The sequence below is a fragment of the Podarcis filfolensis genome, assembly GCF_964270895.1.
Source record: "Podarcis filfolensis genome assembly, chromosome: 4".
In the NCBI taxonomy this organism is placed as follows: Eukaryota; Metazoa; Chordata; class Lepidosauria; order Squamata; family Lacertidae; genus Podarcis; species Podarcis filfolensis.
Window position 1 is genome coordinate 99105404 of NC_139607.1, and position 27435 is coordinate 99132838.

The following is a 27435-nucleotide window of genomic DNA, read 5'->3' on the forward strand; positions in this document are numbered from 1 at the left end:
TCCATGAGGGAGAGCTACTTGCTCTGAGATGGGGGAACCTTTGGGCAAAGGCCAGCTGAGTAGAGATGCTGTTGGCCGCTAGTTTCCGCTCTTCCCCATTGTCACAGAGGGCGTAACATCGGAGGTCCTGCGGGAGGAAAGATGCCTCAGAGTCAGGGGCCAGTCTGGGCCAAAGCGGCCCCCACTGCCCTCACCACAGAGTCCCTGGCACTCCTGGACCATGAGGGTTGCCAACTTTGGCTGTGGAGCAAATTGGGGGTCAAACTGTCAGTATTTCATTCTCCCATTGCTAGTGTAAAATGATATCCATGTTTACACCTTCTGTACTGTCTGTGTAAGAATGGAAGTCAGTCTGTAAATCACTTCCATCCTTTGTTTTCTTTTACTCTGACCGAGGAGGAGACAGCTGTGGAAGACAGCTCACGCCATGTTTCTTTGTTATTTTCCACTGTAAATAAAGCTTGATGTCACATTTTAACACAGTTTGCAGCACATCTGCAAAGATAGGGACATGGGGACAGGTGAGTCCGTCCCTGAGCACCTGGCAAGGCTATTCCAAGAGTTTCCTCCTGGATTCCACGTCCTACTACAGGGGAGGGACACCCCAGGCCTTGGGGGCAAATCCTGGCCTCCTTCAACCAGAACGTGGCTCCCCAGGCTAAGGAGATGGTCAATATCCAGTTCCATTCCACCCTTTTAAAATTTAAATATCAAAACAGATCCCAACTTTCAGAGCATGTAAATCACAGGAGTGGAAAGACCGCTGCGCCACTCACAAAAATAGGACTATACTTCCTTCTCCCACCTTTAAAGAATACGTAAGGAAACCAAATCGACCCAAGTCTGCTTTCCTCCGCCAACCTCTTCAAGCCAAAAGACAGCACTTCCCCGTCCCCGGGCAAAAACCCCTGGCCTTTCATTGGTAGACTCGCCACCACACCTGTGGTGTTTACCTCACAGGGACTGACTGAGCGGGCGGCGAGATGCTTTCAGCCTCAGACACTTGGTGGGTTCTGAAATGACCGTGCAGGCCAGATTCACGACCCTGACGGGCTGGATTCAGGCCAGGGAACATAGTTTGAGGACCCCTGTTCTACACTGATGGGGACATTCTGCATTCCAAGCAGATGCTCTAGGGCTCCCCGTATTTCCCTAGTCTTTTAACATTATGCTATCAGCAGCCATGGAGATTCCACCTTCCTCTTTCGAAAGGAGAAAGCTCACCTGATCAATTTAATAATAATAATAATAATAATAATAATAATAATAGTAATAATAGTAATAATAATAATATATTTATATCCTGCCCATCTGGCTGGGTTTCCCCAGCCACTCTGGGCGGCTTCCAACAAAATATTAAAATACGATAGTCCATCAAATATTAAAAGCTTCCCTAAACATAACAACAACCATCCATTTTCAATCCATTAAATTAGCAATTAAGCATTTATGGAATGGAAAATGGCATAATTGTGTATATTAGTATGAAAAGCATGCATAAGAAATTATTACTCATTTACTCATTTAATTTATTACTCATTATTACTCATTTTGGCAGGGGAAGGGTCTCCCTTGGGAGGTGGTGGACTCTCCTTCCTTGGAGGTTTCTAAGCAGAGATCGGACGGCCATCTGCCATGGATGCTTTAGGGAGATTCCTGCATTGCTGGGGGTTGGACTAGATGACCCTGGGATCCCCTCCTATCTCTCCACTCCTGAATTCTAGGAGGAGCTTCCTTGCCTCCTGCAAAGCCCTTTTCCCTGCAAGCTCTTCCTCTGGTTTCTGGCCAAGGGAGGGAGATGCTCAGAGTCCAGCCAAGAGCCTCACCCCCAAAGGATATCTGGGCATTGGCGTAGCCAGGGGGGCAGCTGCCCCCTTAATCCATAAAAAATAATAAGAATCTGAGGTTCTGCCAAGCGAGAGAGGGCTGAGCCGGAGGGACTCGGCTTGGCAAGGGTTAAAGGGAAGTGAGCTGCCTTCCTAGAGAGGACAGGAAGCAAGGGGGGCAGGTCCTCCAGAGCCAGGGCCCCTCCCTCCCCAGTCCTTTCCTCGCTTTGGGGTCTCTCCTGCAAGGGCTGCCTCGCTGTCCCCTCCTGGGATCTGGTGAGTCTCCTCTCTCTCCCCCCAGAGGGTGCAGTGGGGAGACGGGGGGGGGGGTCCCAGGGCTGCAGCAGGGGAGGGTGCCTGGGGGGGCCTGATCAGGGAGGGGCCAGGTCTGCCACGCTCTCCTTCCTGCAGATCAGACGATCCCTGAATCCCACGAAATCTCCCTTTTTAAAACAAAGGAGTCCCTAGTGTGACATCGCTCAGCCTCATTGTACAACAGAGGAAACGTATGCAAATGGTTTCCTAAAACTGGAGGAGGAGGTGGACTAGCCCCCCCCCCAAAGAAATCCCCACATGGAGGGAGGAAAGAAAGGTGGGAGAGAAAGGCCAGGAACAAAGAGAGGGATCCCAGCCCCTAGTCATTTGCAAACCAGTTTCCCAGTCGCCTCCCAGGGCAGCTCCCCACGGAGGCCACTGCAGCAATCCCCTCGCACCCAGAGCATGGCATCCCAGGACCACGTCCTCTCTGTCCCAAAGGGATTGTTGCTGGCAAAGAAGCCGGAAATGGGTGCTGCTACTCACCGAACCTGCAGGGACCTTGGCATCAATGGCTGTGTGTGTGTGTATTAAGCTATCTAACAGAATAATAATACTACTACTACTAATAATAATAAATTACACACCTAAATTCAAAGGAGATGTCTTTGGCCCTGCCCACTTGGCCCTCAGGGGGTTGATCAGATACATACCTGGCCCTCAGAGCAAAGAAAAAGGGACCCCACCCCAGGAGTCTGTCTGGAGAGTGGCAGAGAGTCCAAGTGCAAGAAAAGGAGACAGAAGCAGGGGAGGGGGGGTGGGAGTGGAGAGCAACTCCTGAGGACCCCCAGGTGAGGACCCCCACTACAACCAAGCATCCATGTTTCACAAGATACAAATGACTCCCTTGTCAGTCAGTTCTGACTTCACGCATGACTTCACCTAACCAGGTTGATCAATCTCCCAGAAATCCCTTCAGTTGCCTCCACATTTTGCGTGGCTAGAAGGCTAGAGACTTATTTCTCCTCCTCTTCCTCCTCTTTCTTTTCAAAAAGATAGCTCACGGTCTCGGATGCTGTGCAGTCCAGCCCTGGTTCCCAGCAAGACTCATCCATGCTTGCTCAGGGAAATATTTCTTTTCCTGTCCTGCAAATTTTGTAACAGAACAATGTATTTGCTTTGTAGGATTTGCTACAGCTTCTCATTTAGAAGGGCAGAACTTGGTAGAAGACCAAAGGATTTCTTCTGATCTCTCAGACGCTTCCTGAGAGCACAAATGGATGAGCAAGACTCAGCTGGCCCTGAAGCAGGAAGAGGCCATGCCATCCAAACTGGGAGCAGTGGGGGATTCTGGGAAAACTCTGTGCAGAAGATCCTGGGTGAGGAGGACACCCTCTGCTCAGAGGTGCAGAGCCAGCAGGTGAGGCAATTCTGCTGCCAGGAGGCTAAAGGACCCCGAGAGGCTTGCAGCCGACTCTACCACCTTGTCCATCAGTGGCTGAAGCCGGAAAGGCACACAAAAGCTGAGATGCTGGACCTGGTGATCTTGGAGCAGTTCCTGGCTGTCCTTCCCCCGGAGATGGAGAGCTGGGTGAGGGAATGCGGAGCGGAGACCAGTTCCCAGGCGGTGGCCCTGGCCGAAGGTTTCCTCCTGAGTCAGGCAGAGGAGAGAAAGCAGGTGAGAGAGACTTTCCTCTGGATACTCCCAAGGGGCTCCAAACAGGACAGAGAACATCCCATAATGGTCTGCTGGTGGCCCATCCGTTTTATGGGAAAGCATCCATGGAATGAGATCTCACACCCTTCAAGTCTTTGTCATTCTCTTTCTAGCATTTCTCACCTTTCTGTGTTTTTAATCCATGTTTCTTTCTCAGGGAAAGGATCTCTTTGCAGAAATGGACCTGGATTCCTGTGAGGCAGAGAGGCCTCCGTTCGACTCCAGAAAGAGGCCACTGGGTAAGGAGGAAGGTGGTTTTCTCCGTTTGGTCTCATTCTGTTGGTTTTCCAACTCATCTGAGGGTTCTTTTCATCTTGTTTTGGGGGGAGACAGTTGGGAACAAGGGTCCAGAAGAGGGGAGATGTATTTCTGCACAACAAATATATTAAATGGGCACAAACATTCAAATGCTCTCAGCAGGTAAGTCTTTCTCAAAGGCGCATCTGCAGTTAGAGATGCCCTATTTCACCTGTGAGAGAAGCAGGCACTCCAGGCGTCCTGCTTACCTTTTTTCTCTTGCAGGTGGCAGAAGGATGCCAGCAAGACCTCCTGATCCACCTTTTCATGGGGGCAGAAGGGAAGCAGCGGCTGTGGAACCAGATCAGGTCAGGGGAAGCTGCCTTGTGGGGACCGAGACCGAGGGATGGAGCAATGTCATGCACTGGTTGAGCACAGAGGAATGGTGGGAGGAAGCAACTGGGGAACCAGGAAGGGAAGATGGCTCAGAGTCGGAATGAGTGGAGGTGGAGGAGGGATGAGCGGTCAGAGGGGCAAGAGGGAGAAGCCTGGGAAGAGGAGGTGTCAGAAGCTGAAGGGGAAACAAGGCTTAGTGAGCTGGGATACTCTGTGGCAGAATGCAGTGCAGAATCAGAGGCAGAAGAGGAAGGAGGCAAGTGGGAGAGGAAGGTCGGGAGGCAGAGGTGAGTCAGGATAAGGAAGAGCCACAGGTGGATCCCTCTCCTTTTCCCAGAAGCCATCCTCCCTGCTTGTCTTTCAGACCCAGGAGACCCCCTGCAATGCAGGAATCTCTGCTAGATCATCAAAGACAGATGGCCATCCAAAATAAGCTTATTTTATTTCTAGATTGATCACTGAATGCTAAAATCGGTTTCTAAGCAGTGAACAAATGAGAACAAATAGTGGCCTGGATTCACCCAACGAGCCCCATCTACTGCAAAATGGGGCTTGCCCCCCATTCCTCTCCCCTCCAGGCCCCCATGACCCCCTTGGATTTGACTCTAGGGCATTGGGAGGGAACCTTCCCAGAACAGCTCACAAGGAGATGAGAAAGTGGATCCTTCCATTGGGGAAACTGGAATGCTTGTGTAGGCAGAATGACTTGAAAAACACAAGGAGGAGTACCACCTATTTGCACAAAGATGAACACCCGTAATTAAAATGCAGAATAAAATAAGCATCCATATTTAAAATGTGCAGCAAAGCAATCCTATTGAAACAACACTGGAATTAACAGGAAGGAAACAACAGAGCATTGTGTAGCAGATCATATTTCTGCTGTCTCAGAGGAGGACATTTCCCTTTTTCTTTTAGGGTTCAGTGTGCTTTCAAGATGTCGCTGTTCGTTTCACGGACAAGGAATGGGCGTTGCTGGATCCTGACCAGAGAGCTCTGCATAAGGACGTCATGGAGGAGAATCGTGGGATCCTGGCCTCTCTTGGTAAGGCTCCCTGTGGGATCCTCATTTAAAAAATACCTCTATGTGACCAACGTCATATATTTTCACAGAGCTCAACAGTGCCCCCTACAACACCTGGGAACCTAACACCCCCACAATAAACAGTAACTTACAGTTTTTTCTTTGAACAATCTTCCTCAAATTATTCCTTTTTCTACCATGATTGTGTTAGGGTATTGATGTTCCGTTCCACCTAAACAGATGTGTGGAGCTATTGTATGTCACATGTCTGTTTACATTCCAGCACAGCTTGCTGGGAACTTCCGTTTGTGTATAGCTTTTGCCTCATGCTTCCTGCTCTTAGACATGAAGGAGAGCAGACATGTTTTTCTTTGTCTTCATCTATGCTGAATAAACAGCTTGTAAATATGCTTTACATATGCCTCTGTCCACCCTTCTGTCGCGAAGAGTTAATTACTCTGCTGATTAGAGGGTGCTCCAGCTTCTGAAGAGTTCTGAAGCTGCGGGTCGCTTTTTGATGCTGTTCCGAGGACCGGAGTTTGCCCGGTTACTGGCCGGTGGGCTGGAGGCAGCTGGGGGCCTGCCAAATGCCCCCGTTTCCCTTGGACGCATCCCACCAGATTGGGCTGGTCTGAACTTCAGAGGCCATCTTAATGTTAGTTTTTATTGTTCAGCTCTGGCCCTTGAGCTGATACGGCTCATCTTGCCTTGAGCCCAGCAGAGTAAAATCCCAGAGTCCGCAAATGAAAGGATGAAGCAGGTATGGTGCTACATTGCAAAAAGCTTTATTCCTGAACTATGCTGAGAGCATACAAATATACATCTTGTCTCTGTGAGAAGCAGAGAGCAACGCTCAACGAAACGACAGAACAAAGAAACAGGAAACCAGTGAACGTCACATCCAGTCTCCCTTTCCCGTGGGAACCCAACAGTAACTTGACTGTGGAAGGGAAACATAGTCCCATGACTTGCAGCTGCTGCTCAGTGAGGGAAACAGAAACTAACACTTAAATGTCAGCTTCAGAATTGTTAGGAAAGCTGAGTAGCTTCAGGTATTTGTTTTTGCTCCTGTCAGTCTGGGGTTGACCAAAGAGACGACTGGCAGCGAAGCTCAGGTGCTGCCAGCCAGAGAAGAAGCAGGCCTAGGGAGAGGAGAGTTAGCAGCGGAAGGCAGAGAGGAGGGGGAGAGGAACTGTCATCTGAGCTCTGAACAAAGGGGAGAAGAAAAAGGGAGACAGAGTGACAGACAGCTGTGTGAGAGCTACAGGAGTGAGTCAGACGCTGGAATGCAGGAAGCATTCTCTGCCAAATTTAAAGATACTACCACTCTAGTAATAATAATTATTTTTATTTCTACCCTGGCCATCTGGTTGGGTTGCCCCAGCCACTCTGGGCGGCTTCCAACACATATATAATCATGAAACATAAATAACACTAATCTGATTCCATATAAAAAGAACATTAACTTTAAAATGAACAACTTCTACTAGTGGCCAAAATTTTGGAAACCTTTTGTGAAAAGTGTATTACTGAGGTTTGATGGCTCATAACACCACTTTTGTGTGGAGTAATAACATAAAATTATATAGCAACGGAAAGATAATTTAGTGAAGAAAGTAATGCAATGACTTTTATGAAGGAGTATTTATCGGAAAAGCAGTCATAAAGTGAATACGTGAAACCTTTGGTAACCATTGGTAACCTTTAGCTTTAATTATGGCCTTACATCGCCTTTCCATGAAGTTTTTAGTTCTGCAGCTCTAATAATGTGAAACCAAGACTGAATTTTTGCCTCTATTAATTGGGCCTTATTGCTGGGTTGCCTTTGATTAACAAGTTTCTTTAGTCGGCCCCATAGATTGCCGATTGGGTTAAAGTTTGAGCTATTCCCAGGACATTCCAGCAGTGAAATATCATTATCTTGAATGCACCTTTTCACACAGCAGCAACACAACATAGAGCTCAATCCTGTTGAAAATATATACCGTATTTTTCGCTCGATAACACGCACCTGACCATAACACGCACATAGTTTTTAGAGGAGGAAAACAAGAAAAAAAAATTCTGAATGAAACAGTGGATGTATCATTTTTGTGCTTCATGCTGCGGCCACAGACATGTGATTTGACGGTGAGTTTGGGGTAGCCCAATGCAAAGATCCTGAGGATCCATGTGGATCCGTGCTTTGTAACCACGTTTTTGCACCATTGCAGCCCCAGGCAACAGTGGGTGCGTGATTTTTTTGGTGCAGGCTGTAGCCATGGACATGCTGTGTGATCTGATGGTGAATTTGGGGTGACCCAATGCAAAGATCCTGAGGATCCATGTGGATCCATGCTTTGTAACCACGTTTTTGTACCATTGCAGCCCCAGGCAACAGTGGGTGCATGATTTTTTTGGTGCAGGCTGTAGCCATGGACATGCTATGTGATCTGATGGTGAATTTGGGGTGACCCAATGCAAAGATCCTGAGGATCCATGTGGATCCATGCTTTGTAACCACGTTTTTGTACCATTGCAGCCCCAGGCAACAGTGGGTGCGTGATTTTTTTGGTGCAGGCTGTAGCCATGGACATGCTATGTGATCTGATGGTGAATTTGGGGTGACCCAATGCAAAGATCCTGAGGATCCATGTGGATCCATGCTTTGTAACCACGTTTTTGTACCATTGCAGCCCCAGGCAACAGTGGGTGCGTGATTTTTTTGGTGCAGGCTGTAGCCATAGACATGCTATGTGATCTGATGGTGAATTTGGGGTGACCCAATGCAAAGATCCTGAGGATCCATGTGGATCCGTGCTTTGTAACCACATTTTTGTACCATTGCAGCCCCAGGCAACAGTGGGTGCGTGATTTTTTTGGTGCAGGCTGTAGCCATGGACATGCTATGTGATCTGATGGTGAATTTGGGGTGACCCAATGCAAAGATCCTGAGGATCCATGTGGATCCATGCTTTGTAACCACGTTTTTGTACCATTGCAGCCCCAGGCAACAGTGGGTGCGTGATTTTTTTGGTGCAGGCTGTAGCCATGGACATGCTATGTGATCTGATGGTGAATTTGGGGTGACCCAATGCAAAGATCCTGAGGATCCATGTGGATCCATGCTTTGTAACCACGTTTTTGTACCATTGCAGCCCCAGGCAACAGTGGGTGCGTGATTTTTTTGGTGCAGGCTGTAGCCATGGACATGCTATGTGATCTGATGGTGAATTTGGGGTGACCCAATGCAAAGATCCTGAGGCTCCATGTGGATCCATGCTTTGTAACCATGTTTTTGCACCATTGCAGCCCTGTTTTTGCATCAGATCATTGCTATGTGATCTGATGGTGAATTTGGGGTGACTCAATGCAAAGATCCTGAGGATCCATGTGGATCCGTGATTGGAACCACGTTTTAAGTAGGGAGGGAAGGAAAAACATAGAAGCGACAAGGAGAGGGGTGTGCAGAGAAGCAGCTGGCTAAGAATGCAGGAGAGGGGTTTTACTGGAGGGAGGAAAGGAAGGCAAATGTCCCCCCCCCCCACAAGCCAACCAGCTCTCTCTCTCCCCCCCCCAACCTGCATGTTGCCTTCGAGTCCCAGACGCACGGAGAGGAATTAGAAGGAAGGACCTCTGCTTTCCACTCTGCTTGCCTGGAGGGGAGGGGTTTTCTCTGCTCTTTGTTCCATTTGAGCAAACACAGTAAGGAAACAGAAGCGGGTGGGCAGTAAGACCCTGAGGCAGAATGCAGGAAAGCAGCAGCTTCCTCCTTTCCTCCCTTCTCCGGACGATTTGATATTTGCCTGATTTTTGCCTTCACTCGCGCTTGTCAGCTCCAGGGACCACACGTTCGCTCAATAACACGCACAGACATTTCCCCTTACTTTTTAGGAGAAAAAATCTGCGTGTAATAGAGGGGAAAATACGGTAAATGCCCCGGTATCTGGGAAAAGATCACTGCGGAACACTTCAGTTTGGGCTAAAGTATTTCGTTTTATGTATTTTGGGGCATTTACATTCCCATTAATGACGCAAATTCTGCCCACACCTTTTGCTGCCATACAACCCCAGATCATCACACTATCTGGGTGTTTCACGGTCGGTGTAATGCAAGTAGGATGTAAATGTTCTCTGATTCTTCTCCTCACGTATTTCATGCCATCACTACCAAGCAAGGAGATTTGGGTCTCATCCCTCCAAATAACACTGTCCCATTGCTCCACTGTCCAGTTAACATGGGTTTCATCTTTTCAACCTTTGTTTGAGAGATAACAATGGCTTTTTCCTTAGAACTCTAACATTTAGACCAGTCCTTGCACTCAACTTCACATTACATGGCTCCATGTCATCTTGTATACACCAGATGATTTTCTTCCGTCATATAGGCACAGTCTCTCCACTCGTCCATCATCACTTGCCTTTGTACACCTTTCCCTGCCTTAACAAGTCTGATTTTGTAGTGCCTGAGTCTCCTTATACCTCTTCCAAAATATAGAAATGCCAGCTTTGGTTATGTTTTCCCCAATCTCTCTTCTAATTTCTTCATAACTGTAGCCTTGTTCACTTAATAGTACAATCTTACATCGCTTTCTGGGTGACCAGTCAACGTTTTGTGCTATTTCTATAATTTTATTATGTTTTACAACGTAAGCAAATTGTGCTTCATTTTTCTGGTTATTTGGCTATAATGTTTGATAGAATATGGTATATGTCAGAGGCTCAGGAGCAGAAGCACAGGGGAGAGAGCAAATAGAGAGCGGAGGAGAGGAATCCAAGGGGAGCGTAGGGGAATATGACAGTGACCCGAGAGATTCCATGAGCTTCTCCAGCGAATCAGAAGATTCCCAGAAGGGGGCGTCTATGGTAAGGGCAAGGGGGGTCCCAGGGGGGACGCACCAAAAGCAAGGGGCCAGCGGGGACTCCCAAGGGAGCAGCGGAGGATCAGGACCAGCTCCCCCACCAGAGCGCAGTGGGGGGGAAGAGTCACATGAGTCAGGACCAGCCTCTCCTCCAGCGGGGAGAGAAGATGAGTCGAGGGTGACCACGCCCCCATCGGAAAGTGGGGAAACGGAGGGAAGGTCAGGCCCAGCTAGCCTCCCTGAAGGAGGGAGCAGTGACAGCAGTGTAACGGTCAGAAGGAAAGTGGGAGGCTGCGCGTGCGCACCAAGTTCAAATGTGCAGGAGCACGGGACAGCAGAAAACCCGGATTGGGAGCCAGGTCCTAAAGCCCGAAGGAGGGAGGGGGAAGAGTCAGGGGACTCAGCGTCAGAGGAGTCTAGGAAGGGTGAGACCCCGACTAGCAGGCGGACCCAGAGAAGGAAGGAACAGAGGAAGAGGTGGAGTAAGGCTAGAATCTTAAACTGGTGTCAGGGGGGAGGAGATTCAGATGGAGCTTCGGCGGTCTGAGGTTACAGACGTAGCGTTGCACGCTGCTCGTGTGGAAGTGAAACTGAACTTCAATAAAGACTTTTATACTAAAGAACGAAGCAGCGTTGGTCTTGTGTGAGCTGGGACCTTGGGCAGCGCTGACAGTAAGCTCCATCTCTCAAAAGTATTCAACCCTCGCAGCGTGAGTTGGCGCAGTGAGGGGCAAAAACTTGGTGTTTTGCAAGCTCACGAAGATAGGCAAAGATGACTACAGAGGAGAAGGTGACACAACTGCAGGATGCAGTCTCAGCGCTTTACGCAGAATTGGCCGCATCAAAGAAAAAGGAAGAAGAAACAGCTGCGCTCTGCCGGGATCTGCAAGCCAGGTGGGACCGTTGGGGCAAGGAGGGGCAGCCAGGAGCCAAGCCGGAGGGAGTTGGCCTCGGGAAACGGGGGGGCAGCATAGTAGCCCACTTCGACGGGAACCTGCAGCAGTATCCTAACTTCAGAGCAGACATAGTTTTCGCGCTCAATTTGCTTCGGAAAGACTTTAGAGATGAGGAGGAGAAAGTGGGCTTCATAATCACTCATCTGCATGGGGAAGCTAAGTCGTGGCTGCGGACCTTATTGCGTGAAAATGATCCCGCCCTCAAAGATTCAAGCGCTTTTATTGAAGCTATGGACGCTTGTTTTAAATCAACGGTAGATGTGGATGTGGCCAGAAGGGAAATGCATGGGCTGAGGCAGGGGAAAGCAACGGTGCGACAATATCACTCCCGCTTTTTTGGGTTAGTAAATGTGCTGGGCTGGCAGAAGGACTCCGCTGCCGTCAGGGATCTGTTCTGGGAGGGGCTGAATGGAGCCGTGAAAGATGAGCTGGCAAGGGGAGAGAGGCCCAAAAGCACCACAGAAGTAGTCCAAAGGGCGCTCGCAATAGGGGTGCGCTTGGAAGACCGCCCTTGGAGCAGGGAGGAGGGACGTAGGGCAAACACGCTAGCCAGAACAACTCCCTTCCTACCCAGAGAGACAGAGCGCGCTCAATCCACGCCTCCGCTGGGGAGGGGAGAAGAGCCGATGGAGATAGGTGGTGCCAGGGCTCAGACAGCAAGCAGAGCCCAAACACCAGGAGCAGTCAAGGCGAAGGCTCCTAGAGGGAGCAGGAAGTGTTACATCTGCGACAGTGCACTGCACATGGCCAAAGAGTGTCCCCAGAGGATCCAGAAGCACACTGCAGCCTCAGCAACTGTAAAAGGAGCAATTCAGCAGGGGGAACAGCTGCAGGGAAACGACGAAGCCTGGTTGGAAACAACAGCACTGGGGGTCAACCAGACGAGTCAGTGAAGCAGCCCCCAGAGATTTTGCAGCCCACAGACCCCCTCCCACCCAAACCAGTGGTGCAACTCACCGCATCGCTCCAGCTGCCCAATGGGCTCACCCTGGAGGTCCCTATTACCATTGACTCTGGTAGCAATGCAGACTTTGTAGGAGTGGACTTCGTCAAGCAGCATCGCATAGCACTCCTGCCAGCCACGATGCCCCTAAATGTCGTCACGGTAGATGGCAGGAAGATACTGGGAGGAGAGGTTGTACAGCAAACACCGCCTCTGGTGATGCAAATTGGGAACCACCGCGAAGTCATCAGCTTCAACGTCACCCACCTGTCGGATACGCCCATAGTGTTGGGCATGAGTTGGCTGGATAGGCACAGCCCGGCATTAGCATGGTACCAGCGGCAATTGACCTTCTGCTCTTCCTACTGCGCAGAACACTGCATCCAGACCTGCCAGGAAGAAGAGGGGCAAGAGGATGAACCGCAGCTACACCTAGGCATGGTACAAGCGGTACCCAACAAGTACAAGGCCTTTTTGGAGGTCTTCTGCGAGAAGGAAGCGGACAAGCTGCCTCCCCACAGGCCCTACGACTGCAAGATTGACCTCCTGCCAGGGGCGACGCTGCCGACTGGAAGACTGTACTCCATGTCTGAAGACGAAATGCAAGAACTCAGGGAGTTCATAGATCGCAACTTGAAGCGGGGATTCATCCGGGAATCCAAAGCAGTGGGGGGCAGTCCCGTGTTTTTCGTGAAGAAGAAGGACACGCCCGAACGGAGGCTCATAGTGGATTATCGGATCATCAATTCCAGGACAAAGCCCACGGCATTCCCCATGCCCACGATTGACGACCTGCTCGCGACGGTGAGGAAGGGACGGATCTTCACCAAGTTGGATCTACGAGGGGCGTACAACCTTATACGCATGCAGGAGGGCGATGAGTGGAAGACAGCCATGTTTACGCCTTTAGGCACCTATGAATACCGAGTCATGCCGTTTGGTCTGCAAAATGGCTCCCATTGTTTCCAAGCTTTCATGCACCACGTGTTAGCGGGACTCCTCTACAAGAAGTGCGTCTGCTTCTTAGATGACATCCTGATCTTCTCGGAATCGCAGGAGGCGCACGAGGAGGACGTCAAGGAGGTCCTGCAGAGACTACGGGAGCACAGACTTTACGCCAAGCTGGAGAAGTGCCAGTTCGACATGACGGAGGTGGATTTCCTCGGCTACAAGCTGTCCGACAAGGGACTCGCCATGGACAGCGCCAAGGTCCGCTCGGTGTTGGAGTGGAAGAGCCCGCGCAATCGGAAGGAGGTCCAGAAGTTCGTCGGTTTCGCCAACTTTTATCGCAAGTTCATCAAGGGGTTCGCGAAGGAGACGGCGGCCATCACGGACACCCTCAGCTCCAAGAAGAAGTTCACCTGGACGGACCAGGCGGAGCAGTCCTTTCGGAGGCTCAAGCGTCTCTTCGCGTCCGAAAAACAGCTGCTACACGTAAACCCCAGCAAACCGATAAGGGTTGAAACGGACGCCTCGGACAGAGCGGTGGGGGCGGTCCTGTTGCAGCAAGATCCGCAAGGGGACTGGAGACCGTGCACATTCTACTCCAGGAAGCTCAGCAAGTCGGAGCAGAACTACACCATCTGGGACAGGGAGTTGCTGGCCATTCATGCAGCCTTCAAGGCGTGGCGGCACTTCCTGGTCGGAGCCAGACACACAGTGCAGGTCCGCACGGACCATAAGAACCTGGAGTACTGGCGCACGGCGAGGTTCCTGAACCAGAGACACATCCGCTGGGCGGAGTTCTTTGCGGATTTCGATTTCCAGATAGAATACATCCCGGGAGACAACAACGTCATGGCGGATGCACTATCCAGGAAGCCGCAGTATCTCGAGGAAGCGGCACCGGCAGCGGCCAAACACATTTTCGCACCAAAAGCGTGGGCGTGCGCTTCAGCCGCCGTGGACCTGGACGCAGTGCGTCGCGCGCTGCAGGCGGATTCGTTTGCACAATCCAAGATTAGGAGGTGCGAAACGGCACAGCGAAGGACGACGAGTTCCAGATACGCGACGGACTACTCCTCCGCAAAGGGGCTCTCTACGTACCGGGAGACGACCTTCGCGCGAGAGTCCTGCAGCAGCTACACGACGCGCCCAGCGCTGGGCACTTCGGCAAGGACAAGACGGCGGAATTAGTCACCAGGGACTTTTGGTGGCCCAAGGTGAGGGGAGAAGTCGCGGATTACGTTTCCAGGTGTGACACCTGCCAAAGGGCCAAACCAGTACACAGGAAGCCGGCGGGTCTGCTGGAACCGCTGCAGACGCCGCTCGAACCGTGGGAGAAAGTGGCCCTGGACTTTGTTACAGATCTGCCCAGCTCGCGAGGCAAAACAGCGGTACTCGTGGTCGTAGACCTGTTCACCAAGATGGCGCACTTCATTCCGTGCGCGAAGGTGGCCACAGCGGAACAGACGGCCAAGCTGTTCATAGACCACGTGTTCAAAGCTCACGGCTTGCCGCAGTCCATCCTGTCCGACCGGGGCTGCCAATTCATCTCGAGTTTCTGGCAGAAGCTGCTGGGCATCCTGAACGTCAAGATCAACTTAGCGTCGGCACGACACCCGCAGACCAACGGACAAGCGGAGAGGGTCAACGCCATCATGCAGCAGTACCTGCGATGCTACGCTAATCAACAGCCCTCGACCTGGGTGGACTACCTACCGCTGGCCGAGTTTGCCTACAACAACACAAAGCACGGGTCTACAGGGGTGACACCGTTCTTCGCCAACAATGGGCGCCATCCCAGAACCTTCCCGGGGTTAGAAACCGAGGGGGAGGGGGAGCCACGGGGGGCAGAGCATTTAGCCGCAGAGTTACAGGAGGTCCATGAGCAACTTCGAAGGCACTTGGAACTCGCGAAACACGCCTACAAGATGCAGGCAGACAGGCACAGGAGGGTCGGGGAAGACATCCAGGTGGGGGACTGGGTCTGGTTAGCAGCCCAGGCAGTGCCGGCCAGAACGCTAGCTAAGAAGAAGCTCGGGCACAAGCAGCTGGGACATTACCAGGTCGCGGCACAAATCAATCCAGTGGCCTTCCGGTTGACATTCCCAGAGGGCTCCAGAATGCACCCAGTCTTTCACAGGTCAGTGCTCACACCCTACAAGGCACCTCACAGGTTTCAGGCGCCAGGGAACGCACCAGCCCCACGTAGCACATCGCCAACAGGGGAGGGATCACAGAGGGTGACGCCACTCAACGAGGTCACAGAGATTTTGGACTCGAGATGGGGGGAAGAGGGAGTTGAATATCTCCTCGCCAGGGAGGGTACCCCGGCCAGCGCCAACGAGTGGGTGCCGTGCTATGCCGTGGAGGAGCATTACCTCAAAGACGAGTTCCATTCGATCTTCCCACACAGACCCATGCCGGCGGAGTATTTCGACGACTGGCTTTTCACACCCACAGTCAGCCAGCACGTTCCAGGGTTTCTCATCAGATGAGGAGCCGACGCCAGGAACGAGCTCCCCGGAGGGGTCGCTCTCGGGGTTTGTCACAGACCGCTCCTATTGGTGGGACACTCAACCAGAAGTGGGGTGGAGCAGGGAACTGCTGAGGGGGCCCTTACACACAGCCTCACCCGAGGGACCGGGTGGAGAGGAGGACATGGACGTGTTGGGGGAGGATCCTGGATTTGAACACGACAGCAGAGAAATGGAAGCAGAGGAAGTCGACGTCGACGAACCCATCGTGGGCGGGCCTGATCCCGCTGGCCGGTTGCACACCAGGGGGAGAGAACGGCATCCAGCACTCACACCCCCAGCACTGGAGCACCCGGAACCCACACCCGAAGAGGGGGAGGGGGGAAGGGGGGGCTTCGAGGGGGGGATGGATGTCAGAGGCTCAGGAGCAGAAGCACAGGGGAGAGAGCAAATAGAGAGCGGAGGAGAGGAATCCGAGGGGAGTGTAGGGGAATATGACAGTGACCCGAGAGATTCCATGAGCTTCTCCAGCGAATCAGAAGATTCCCAGAAGGGGCGCCTATGGTAAGGGCAAGGGGGGTCCCAGGGGGGACGCACCAAAAGCAAGGGGCCAGCGGGGACTCCCAAGGGAGCAGCGGAGGATCAGGACCAGCTCCCCCACCAGAGCGCAGTGGGGGGAAGAGTCACATGAGTCAGGACCAGCCTCTCCTCCAGCGGGGAGAGAAGATGAGTCAGGGATGACCACGCCCCCATCGGAAAGTGGGGAAATGGAGGGAAGTTCAGGTCCAGCTAGCCTCCCCGAAGGAGGGAGCAGTGACACAAGTGTAACGGTCAGAAGGAAAGTGGGAGGCTGCGCGCGCGCGCCAAGTTCAAATGTGCAGGAGCACGAGACAGCAGAAAACCCGGATTGGGAGCCAGGTCCTAAAGCCCGAAGGAGGGAGGGGGAAGAGTCAGGGGACTCAGCGTCAGAGGAGTCTAGGAAGGGTGAGACCCCGACTAGCAGGCGGACCCAGAGAAGGAAGGAACAGAGGAAGAGGTGGAGTAAGGCTAGAATCTTAAACTGGTGTCAGGGGGGAGGAGATTCAGATAGAGCTTCGGCGTTGCACGCTGCGCGTGTGGAAGTGAAACTGAACTTCAATAAAGACTTTTATACTAAAGAACGAAGCAGCGTTGGTCTTGTGTGAGCTGGGACCTTGGGCAGCGCTGACAGTATAATTAAACAAAATTTGTTGAATTGCATTCTTGATAAAATTATCTTTCCATTTATATATAATTTTATATTATTACTCCAAAAGAAGCGTTGTTTCGAGCCATCAAACCTCTGAAATACACTTTTCTCCAAAAGGCTTCTGCAATTTTGACCACTACTGTATATCAAACAAAGCAACATTCAACGACACATCAGAATCTCATAATAAATATGTTGGTTAATGACAAACAACACATGTAATGAACACACACCCAACTCCCTTCAGTTCTTCTCCATTTGTTCCTGAGGCTCTAATCCCTTTTTTTCGCCATTGCAGGTTGTGATGAAATGGAAATTGAGAACAAAGGTGACCACGATAAATTCCCCAGAGAGGAGAAGCCACGTAAAAATTTGGAGTGTGGAGAAAGCTGCAGTCAGAGCTCCCATTCCACTTCCCATCAACAAAATGTCATTGGAAAGAAACTCTATCAGTGCATGGAATGTGGAAAAAGCTTCAGTCACAGCTCCTCTCTCACTTACCATCAAAGAATTCATACAGGGGAGAAACCCTATCAGTGTGTGGAATGTGGAAAGAGCTTCCGTCAGAACTCCCATCTCAATTCCCATCAAAGAATTCATGCAGGGGAGAAACCCTATAAGTGTGTGGAATGTGGAAAGAGCTTCTGTCAGAGCTCCCATCTCAATTCCCATCACAGAATTCATACAGGGGAGCAACCGTATCAGTGCATGGAATGTGGAAAGAGCTTTAGTCACAGCTCCCATCTCAATTCCCATCAAAGAATTCATACAGGTGAGAAACCCTATCAGTGTGTGGAATGTGGAAAGAGCTTCACTGATAGCTCCTCTCTCAATTCCCATCAAAGAATTCATACAGGGGAGAAACCCTATCAGTGTGTGGAATGTGGAAAGAGCTTCAGGAAGAGCTCCCATCTCACCTCCCATCAAAGAATTCATACAGGGGACAAACCCTATCAGTGTGTGGAATGTGGAAAGAGCTTCAGGAAGAGCTCCTCTCTCACTTCCCATCAAAGAATTCATACAGGGGAGAAACCATATCAGTGTGTGGAATGTGGAAAGAGCTTCACTGATAGTTCCTCTCTCATTTCCCATAAAAGAATTCATACAGGGGAGAAACCCTATCAGTGTGTGGAATGTGGAAAGAGCTTCAGTCAGAGCTCCTCTCTCACTTCCCATCAAAGAATTCATACAGGGGACAAACCCTATCAGTGTGTGGAATGTGGAAAGAGCTTCAGTCAGAGTGCCAATCTTACTTCCCATCAGAGAATTCATACAGGGGCGAAACCCTATCAGTATGTGGAATGTGGAAAGAGCTTCAGTCAGATCTCCTCTCTCACTTCCCATCAAATAATTCATACAGGGGAGAAACCATATCAGTGTGTGGAATGTGGAAAGAACTTCAGGAAGAGTTCCAATCTCACTAAGCATCAAAGAATTCATACAGGGGAGAAACCCTATCAGTGTGTGGAATGTGGAAAGAGCTTCAGGAATAGCTCCTCTCTCACTTCCCATCAAAGAATTCATACAGGGGAGAAACCCTATCAGTGTGTGGAATGTGGAAAGAGCTTCAGGAATAGCTCCTCTCTCACTTCCCATCAAAGAATTCATACAGGGGAGAAACCCTATCAGTGTGTGGAATGTGGAAAGAGCTTCAGGAAGAGCTCCTCTCTCACTTCCCATCAAAGAATTCATACAGGGGACAAACCCTATCAGTGTGTGGAATGTGGAAAGAGCTTCAGGAATAGCTCCTCTCTCACTTCCCATCAAAGAATTCATACAGGGGAGAAACCCTATCAGTGTGTGGAATGTGGAAAGAGCTTCAGGAAGAGCTCCTCTCTCACTTCCCATCAAAGAATTCATACAGGGGACAAACCCTATCAGTGTGTGGAATGTGGAAAGAGCTTCAGGAATAGCTCCTCTCTCACTTCCCATCAAAGAATTCATACAGGGGACAAACCCTATCAGTGTGTGGAATGTGGAAAGAGCTTCAGGAATAGCTCCTCTCTCACTTCCCATCAAAGAATTCATACAGGGGACAAACCCTATCAGTGTGTGGAATGTGGAAAGAGCTTCAGTCAGAGCTCCCATCTCACTTCCCATCAAAGAATACATAGAGGGGCGAAACCCTACCAGTGTGTGGAATGTGGAAAGAGCTTCAATGATAGCTCTTCTCTCACCTCCCATCAAAGAATTCATACAGGGGAGAAACCACATCTGTGTGGAATGTGGAAAGAGCTTCAGTCACAGCCATAGTCTCACTTCCCATCAAAGAATTCACTCAGGAGAGAAACCCTATCAGTGTATGGACTGTGGAAAGAGCTTCAGGAAGAGCTCCTCTCTCACTTCCCATCAAAGAATTCATACAGGGGAGAAACCCTACCAGTGTGTGGAATGTGGAAAGAACTTCAATCAGAAATACAGTCTCAATTCCCATAAAATAATCCATACAAAGGTCGGAAAAAACATTATACAGCTTTTGGAGCCTGGCAAATCCGCATCTTTATAACCAGGCCTTTAGCTGATTGACATCTACTGCCTTTTTAACATGTGGGTTTTTTGTGTTTTTATGTTGTAACATTCCTGAGACCTGTGGGTGTAGGGAATAGGTGCCAACTATTAAAGGCCTGGGGGTCTTTCCCCCCCCAATAAAATATTTGAGGAGAACTTCCAGTTGGCCGCCTGATTTATGGCGGACAGAAGCTCTTTCAGCTGAAAGAACCCCGGCACTTGGGGTGATTGTGAGAGCATTGCGGAACCCCGAAAAATACCTCAGTTTGAGCATTCTGAGAACCTGGTGTTCCGGCGGGTACCCTTAGCAATTCCCCTGCTCCCCAGTAAGCGCTAGTAAGAGCTCCGAGACCGAGCGGGATTGGAGACAGTACTGTGGAATCGACTCGCTTCCTTCATTGGAGGTAGGTGATTAGCTGTGGGAGGAGCTTATCAGAGCTTGCAGGGCAGCAGCTGAAGAAAAAGGGTTTTCTTGTGTGAGTTTCTTGTGGCTGATTAGCTGCTATCTCTGTGCAAAGGTCAGAGGGGGCAGGGCTTCTGTTGAGGTAGGTGATTAGCTGTGGGAGGAGCTTATCAGAGCTTGCAGTTTGATCCATCTTTTAGATTTAGGGGAGCTAGTCTCAAACGTTTGTTGGGGGAGACCTAGGTTTTTTTGGGGGAATTTATTTGTCCTGTCTTCACGCTTTTTATGATGGAGGACCGCTGTAGTCACCCCCAATGACACGTTCTCAAGATGGAGGGTGAGGGAACAGCTGCAGTCGCCTGTGGTTCCTGCGCAATGTTTGCCATCTTGACAAAGGTTGCAGGCAGCTTTACCTGCAGCAATTGCATGTTGATTTCCCTCTTAAAAGACAAAGTCCAGCAACAGGAGGAACGTGTAGCTACGCTCCAAAGAATTAGAGAGCTGGAGCTCTTCTTGGAAGCAACAGAGCACACCGTCTCCACCAAGGAGGAGACAGGGGACTCCCCTGAGAAGGAGGCTAGTTCACCAACACAGGAGCCAGATATATGGAGAAACGTGACTCAAAGAAGTAGGAGGCCCAGGGTTCGCTCTGATTGTTTAGAAATACGCAATTGCTTTGAGGTCCTTTTCCCTAGCATGGAAGACGAAGAGCAGACTCCATTTGAGGATCTCTCCCTCATTACAGTCGATCAGGTATATGAAGACGAGCAGCAAAGGCAGTCCTCAGGGAATGTCCAGGTGACCTTGGAATGGACAGCTCACGGAAGAACCCCGACCAGACCTAAGAGGAGGCGTGTAGTGGTGATAGGGGATTCCCTACTGAGGGGAACAGAAGCAGTGATCTGTGGGCCTGACAAGATGTCTCGGGAAGTGTGCTGTCTCCCCGGGGCTAAGATCCAAGATGTAACTCAACGACTGCAAGGAATCATAAAACCCACTGACAAATACCCCTTCCTCTTGGTTCATGTGGAAACCAATGAACTGCAAGCAATAGCCTCCAGAAGATCAAAAGAGACTATGAGGCTCTGGGCAGGAAATTGAAGCAATTAAATGCACAAATTGTCATCTCATCTGTCCTCCCAGTTGAACGACGTGGCCCAGGGAGAGAGGGGAAAATAGTGGAAGTGAACAACTGGCTTCGCAAATGGTGTAAACAGGAACGGTTTGGATTCTTAGATCACGGAATGCAGTTTCTTGAAGATGGACTTCTGGCAAGCGATGGGCTGCACCTCACAACGGTTGGGAGGAATGTTTTTGCCAAAAATCTCAGAAACCTCATCAGGAGGGCTTTAAACTGACTAATGTGGGGGAGGGAGACAGTGCTCCTGAAGGTAGGAGTCTATCAATTGATGAAGATGATCATCCAAATGTCATAGACCAAATGGAGCAAACAGCACGCAGACCTAGTGGTGGGAGGAAAAAATCCTTAAATAAGAGACACGGGGGAATGATTAATGGACTTCAATGTCTGTACACTAATGCGCAAAGCATGGGAAATAAACAAGATGAGCTTGAGCTCTTGGTACAGCAAACTAAATATGACATAATAGGAATCACTGAAACCTGGTGGGATAAGTCCCACGATTGGAATGTAATAATGGAGGGATGCAATCTATTTCAGAGAAACAGACCAGACAAGAAAGGAGGAGGAGTGGCATTATATGTCAGGGATGTGTATACCTGTGAAGAGATCCAAGATTTAGAACCTCAAAGCCAAAGTGAGAGCATTTGGGTCAAAATTAAGGGAGAGAAGAATAACAGTGACCTCATTGTGGGAGTTTACTATAGATCCCCAAGCCAAACGGAGGACATAGATGATGCCTTCCTGGAACAGATGGCCAAGCATGCAAAAGGAAGGGAGATAGTAGTAATGGGGGACTTCAATTACCCGGATATTTGTTGGATGTCAAACTTAGCCAAGAGCGTAAGGTCAAACAGATTCCTCACTGGCCTTGCAGACAACTTCATTGTCCAGAAAGTGGGAGAAGCAACAAGAGGAACAGCCATTTTAGATCTGGTCCTAACCAATGTTGATGACCTGGTTAGTGGGGTAGAAGTGGAAGGATCATTAGGCGCGAGTGATCATGCTCTTCTGAAGTTTACTATACAGCGGAAAGGAGCAGCCAAGCATACTAGGACTCAATTTCTTGACTTTAAGAAAGCCGACTTCATAAAACTTAGGGAAGTGCTGGGTGAGATCCCATGGACAGTGATACTAAAAGGAAAGGGAGTTCATGATGGCTGGGAGTTTGTTAAGAGGGAGATAGTAAAAGCACAACTTCAGGCAATACCAATGAGACGGAAACATGGAAGGTGCCTAAAGAAGCCAGGGTGGCTATCTAAAGAACTTTTAACTGAGTTAAGATTAAAAAAGGATGTGTACAAAAAATGGAAAAGGGGGTAAACCACCAAAGAGGAATTCAAACAAATAGCCAGCACGTGTAGACACAAAGTCAGAAAAGCTAAAGCACAGAATGAACTCAGGCTTGCTAGAGAGGTTAAAAGCAACAAAAAAGGCTTTTATGGGTATGTTCGTAGCAAAAGGAAGAACAAAGAAACAGTGGGGTCACTCAGAGGAGAAGATGGTGAAATGCAAACAGGGGACACAGAAAGGGCTGAATTCCTCAATGCTTTCTTTGCCTCGGTCTTCTCCGATAAAGAAAACAATGCCCGACCTGAAGAATTTGGAGCAAAGGATTCAGCAGAGGAAACACAGCCCAGAATAACTAAGGAGATAGTACAAGAATACTTGGCTAGTCTAGATGTATTCAAGTCTCCAGGGCCAGATGAACTGCATCCAAGAGTATTAAGAGAACTGGCAGATGTGATTTCAGAACCACTGGCAGTCATCTTTGAGAATTCCTGGAGAACAGGCGAAGTCCTGGCAGACTGGAGGAGGGCAAATGTTGTCCCTATTTTCAAAAAGGGGAAAAGAGAGGACCCAAATAATTACCACCCAGTCAGTCTGACATCAATACCAGGGAAGATTCTGGAGCAGATCATTAAGCAAACAGTCTGTGAGCACCTAGAAAGGAATGCTGTGATCACCAATAGTCAGCATGGATTTCTGAAAAATAAGTCATGTCAGACTAACCTGATCTCGTTTTTTGACAGAATTACAAGCCTGGTAGATGAAGGGAACGCAGTGGATGTAGCCTACCTTGATTTCAGCAAGGCATTTGACAAGCTGCCCCATGATATTCTTGTAAAGAAGCTGGTAAAATGCAGTCTTGACTATGCTACCACTCAGTGGATTTGTAACTGGCTGACTGACCGAACCCAAAGGGTGCTCATCAATGGTTCCTCTTCATCCTGGAGAAGAGTGACTAGTGGGGTGCCACAGGGTTCTGTCTTGGGCCCAGTCTTATTCAACATCTTTATCAACGACTTAGATGATGGACTCAAGGGCATCCTGATCAAATTTGCAGATGACACCAAACTGGGAGGGGTGGCTAACACCCCAGAGGACAGGATCACACTTCAAAACGACCTTGACAGATTAGAGAACTGGGCCAAAACAAACAAGATGAATTTTAACAGGGAGAAATGTAAAGTATTGCACTTGGGCAAAAAAAATGAGAGGCACAAATACAAGATGGGTGACACCTGGCTTGAGAGCAGTACATGTGAAAAGGATCTAGGAGTCTTGGTTGACCACAAGCTTGACATGAGCCAACAGTGTGACGCGGCAGCTAAAAAAGCCAATGCAATTCTGGGCTGCATCAATAGGAGTATAGCATCTAGATCAAGGGAAGTAATAGTGCCACTGTATTCTGCTCTCGTCAGACCTCACCTGGAGTACTGTGTCCAGTTCTGGGCACCACAGTTCAAGAAGGACACTGACAAACTGGAATGTGTCCAGAGGAGGGCAACCAAAATGGTCAAAGGCCTGGAAACGATGCCTTATGAGGAACGGCTAAGGGAGCTGGGCATGTTTAGCCTGGAGAAGAGGAGGTTAAGGGGTGATATGATAGCCATGTTCAAATATATAAAAGGATGTCACATAGAGGAGGGAGAAAGGTTGTTTTCTGCTGCTCCAGAGAAGCGGACACGGAGCAATGGATCCAAACTACAAGAAAGAAGATTCCACCTAAACATTAGGAAGAACTTCCTGACAGTAAGAGCTGTTCGACAGTGGAATTTGCTGCCAAGGAGTGTGGTGGAGTCTCCTTCTTTGGAGGTCTTTAAGCAAAGGCTTGACAACCATATGTCAGGAGTGCTCTGATGGTGTTTCCTGCTTGGCAGGGGGTTGGACTCGATGGCCCTTGTGGTCTCTTCCAACTCTATGATTCTATGATTCATTGCGCGAAGCTCCAAAGTCCGGTGATCGTGAGCGACCAATTTCTCGGACTAAATTAAGATTGGAAAACTGTGAGTAAAAAGGATTTGCATTTGGACATTAAATTGGACTGGAAGGGATTTAAACACAGAGGTCGATCCCTTTCTGCTGAAGAAAAAGTGAAAGCAGTTACCGCTGGCCGAAGCTGTAACTTTAAAAGACTTGCTAAAAACTTTCAAGGAAATATTCCAAGCCCCTCTTTCTGCAGGGGGAAGGGGGGAGGATTTGACTGAATTGGGACCCTGCATGAGATAGATTTGACAGAGAATAGACTCTTGCTTTCTGGAAGCAGACCTCCCAGTGAGGAAAGGCTAGACTCCATTATTACGTCACAAAGGAAGAGGATACTTTCAACTTTTGTTTTCCTCTTTGGGGATTACACAGTAACTGCAGCTGTCTGAACTCGCTGAAACATTGTACAGCGTATCTTTTACACTCCTGGAATTGGTTACAAGAGTTCAAATCAATTTTGGATGGTTTTCAAGAAGAGTAAAAAGAATAAGACTTTGAAAGGGGGGAGCTGCTGAGCGGCCTGTTGCCGTCTGTGTACTAAAAACCTGTGGACTGAGTCTAGGTGAGCGGACCTTGAAACTGTGGAATAGTTATGGCTAATGGTGTAGATAAGCCTGAGAAAAGCAAACCTAAAGATAGAAGAGGCTCTAAAGCACTAACTTTTGAAGAGTTGGTGATGCAAATGTTGACTGAAATAAAAACAGATGTAAGAGGAACCCAGCAGAGCCTACTGGAGCTTAAACAAGAATTTGTAGATTTGAAAAAAGAAATTCAAGAAGTCAAGACAGACGTTACAGGTCACAAGACAAGATTGTCGGAATTGGAAAGTCCCTGAGAGTCCCTGATGTGGAGAGGACCCAACAGGAAGCGCTTAAGGCAATTGCTTTTTTGCCTGGAAGAATCTGGGACCGGAAAGAGGAGGAGACACAAGAAGATTGGAAGAAATTTAAAGAATATTTAGCTAAATATTGTTATATATGATAATGAGAAGTCACTTGGAAGTAACAAATAGGCTTAGGACTAAAATATGAACGTGTTGTAAAATATGAAGGATTAGAATACTAATAAAAGAGACGAGGATAGTAAATAGGAGATAATTTTATTAGAAATATGATTTTGGAGAACTGTAACAAGGTGATACAATGAAATTCAGTTGGGGGGGACTCGATGAAGTCACTTAACAATGTAAGGTAAATTGGGTTTTGAAAGTAATAATTGTTTCTATGTTTTTCTTTTGTATTATAATGTGTTTTCTTGTGTTGTATGTTGTGTTGTGTAATGTCATTTCTTCTTAGAAATTTGGAAAAGCAATAAAAAAAAATTGGGGAAAAAATTGAGGAGGCCACCCCCCAGGTTTTGTTTTTTTTAAAAAATGCAACCTTTTATTCTTCCACAACTTGCCATACAATTTCTCTTTCAATTTGCCCTCTTAAAAAATTAAAAAATAAATGCACAAAGGTCATTAGAAAAACAAAATACAAGAAAATACAAACGTGGACAGGTCCCATCTTTATGGGACAAACGCAAAAGTTGCTTTGAAGGAGGCTTTCCCAAACTTGGGTCCCCAACAGTTCTCGGACTACAGTTTCCATCATCCCTCCCCATTGGTCCTGCTAGCTAGGGATGATGGGAGTTGTAGTCCAAAAACAGCTAGAGACGCAAGTTTGCTTTAAAGGGAAAGTAGGCTGGCCCTGTGACACCCTCAGTTGGCTAATTGGAATTTATAGATCGCAAAATTGAAGTTTGATCGGCACTTCTACCTCTAGAGAGCTTCTAGGTGTTTTCTGCACCACCTAGAGTATCCACAGAATTGTGGCTTCTACTGGCAACACACATAGGGGAGCAAATGAAAGACAAACAGAAGGGGCAGGAAAAAACATGGAAAGGGCCATACCAAATGGACACAGGTAGAGGAGATGAAATGCCAGAAGTGTTCTCCGGGGCAAGGGGAGCTGCTGGGAAATTGAACTACTGGCTCAAAAGATTACTTTTTTAAAAAGTTGCTGCCATTATAGGCATTGCCATTCAAATGGCATGCATGCATCATGTGATTGATTGTGCAAGGCGGGCCTTACCTGGCCCCCCACCAATATTTTATTCGAGTTGGCACCACTGGGTCGGGTGGTTTCCCAATTAAAAAAATACAGTGGTACCTCGCAAGACGAAATTAATTCGTTCCGCGAGTTTTTTCTTCTTGCGAGTTGTCTTGCGAAGCACGGTTTCCCATAGGAATGCATTGAAAATCAATCAATGCGTTCCTATGGAAACCGCCTTCAGACCAGGTCCGGGGACAGTCTGTCCCCCGACCTCTTCTGAAGGCTGGGGGGAGGGACAAGGGCTTTTCTTCCCACCGCCAGCCTTCAGAAGGCTGTTCTGAAGGCTGGCGGTGGGAAGAAAAGCCCTTCTCCCCACCTCCCACCCCGCAAGCTCCGGGGACAGGAGGGCTTTCCTCCCGACCGCCAGCATTTTAAAAGCCCCCAGGACAGCGGAGACTTCTCCGCTGTCCCGGGCGATCTTAAAATGCTGGCGGGCGGCAGCAAAGCCTTCGCTGCCGACCCCCAGCATTTTAAAAGCCCCCGGGACAGTGGAGACCGCCCGGGACAGCAGAGAAGTCTCCGCTGTCCTGGGGGCTTTTAAAATGCTGGCGGTCAGCAGCAAAGCCCTCCTGTCCCCGGAGCTTGCGGGGCGGGAGGTGGGGAGAAGGGCTTTTCTTCCCACCGCCAGCCTTCAGAACAGCCTTCTGAAGGCTGGCGGTGGGAAGAAAAGCCCTTGTCCCTCCCCTGCAGCCTTCAGAAGAGGTCAGGGGACAGACTGTCCCCGGACCTGGTCTGAAGGCGGTTTCCATAGGAACGCATTGATTGATTTTCAATGCATTCCTATGGGAAACCGTGCTTCGCAAGACAAAAAACTCGCAAGAAGAAAAAACTCGCGGAACGAATTAATTTCGTCTTGCGAGGTACCACTGTGTATATATATATATATATATATATATACACACACACACACACACATATAATGTATTGTAAGGATATTAATAAAGCTGGAGGGGAGGAAAGCGTGAGGCAAGGGGGAGGTGGTGCCAGAATTTGGCATCGTACAGGGTAGCACCACCATTTGAGATGCCACGATCCGCCATTGCTCTGACCTCTAGGGTGTGTCCTTTTCTTACCCAGCACCCCAATCTTTGTGCAACAAGAAACTCCAGGGGTGCTTCTCCTTACCCGGGGTTTAGTTTTCTGGGAACAAAGGTTAGCAGAGACTGTGGAGTCTT

The 27435-nt window shown here is 49.1% G+C and overlaps 1 protein-coding gene and 1 long non-coding RNA gene across 4 annotated transcripts in view; both read left to right on the plus strand.

Moving 5' to 3' along the window:
- Nucleotides 1–19567, plus strand: part of LOC310760694 (uncharacterized protein) — a 58150-nt gene extending 38583 nt beyond the window's left edge. For 2 of the 3 annotated variants that reach the window (XM_083609681.1, XM_083609682.1), the window contains one exon: nt 17141–19567. In XM_083609681.1, coding sequence (XP_083465807.1) covers nt 17141–19095 — 1955 coding nt within the window. In that variant the 3' untranslated portion in view covers nt 19096–19567. Of the gene's footprint in view, nt 1–4320; nt 4404–5349; nt 5477–17140 lie in introns of all 3 variants that reach the window. The other variant, XM_083609680.1, reaches the window with a different exon arrangement.
- An 8-nt stretch (nt 19568–19575) lies between these two features.
- LOC310760981 lies at nt 19576–25190 on the plus strand. Its single transcript, XR_014547148.1, has 3 exons — nt 19576–19758; nt 24125–24452; nt 25096–25190. It is a non-coding gene; the product is annotated as an uncharacterized lncRNA (long non-coding RNA).
- Nucleotides 25191–27435: the final 2245 nt, after the last annotated feature.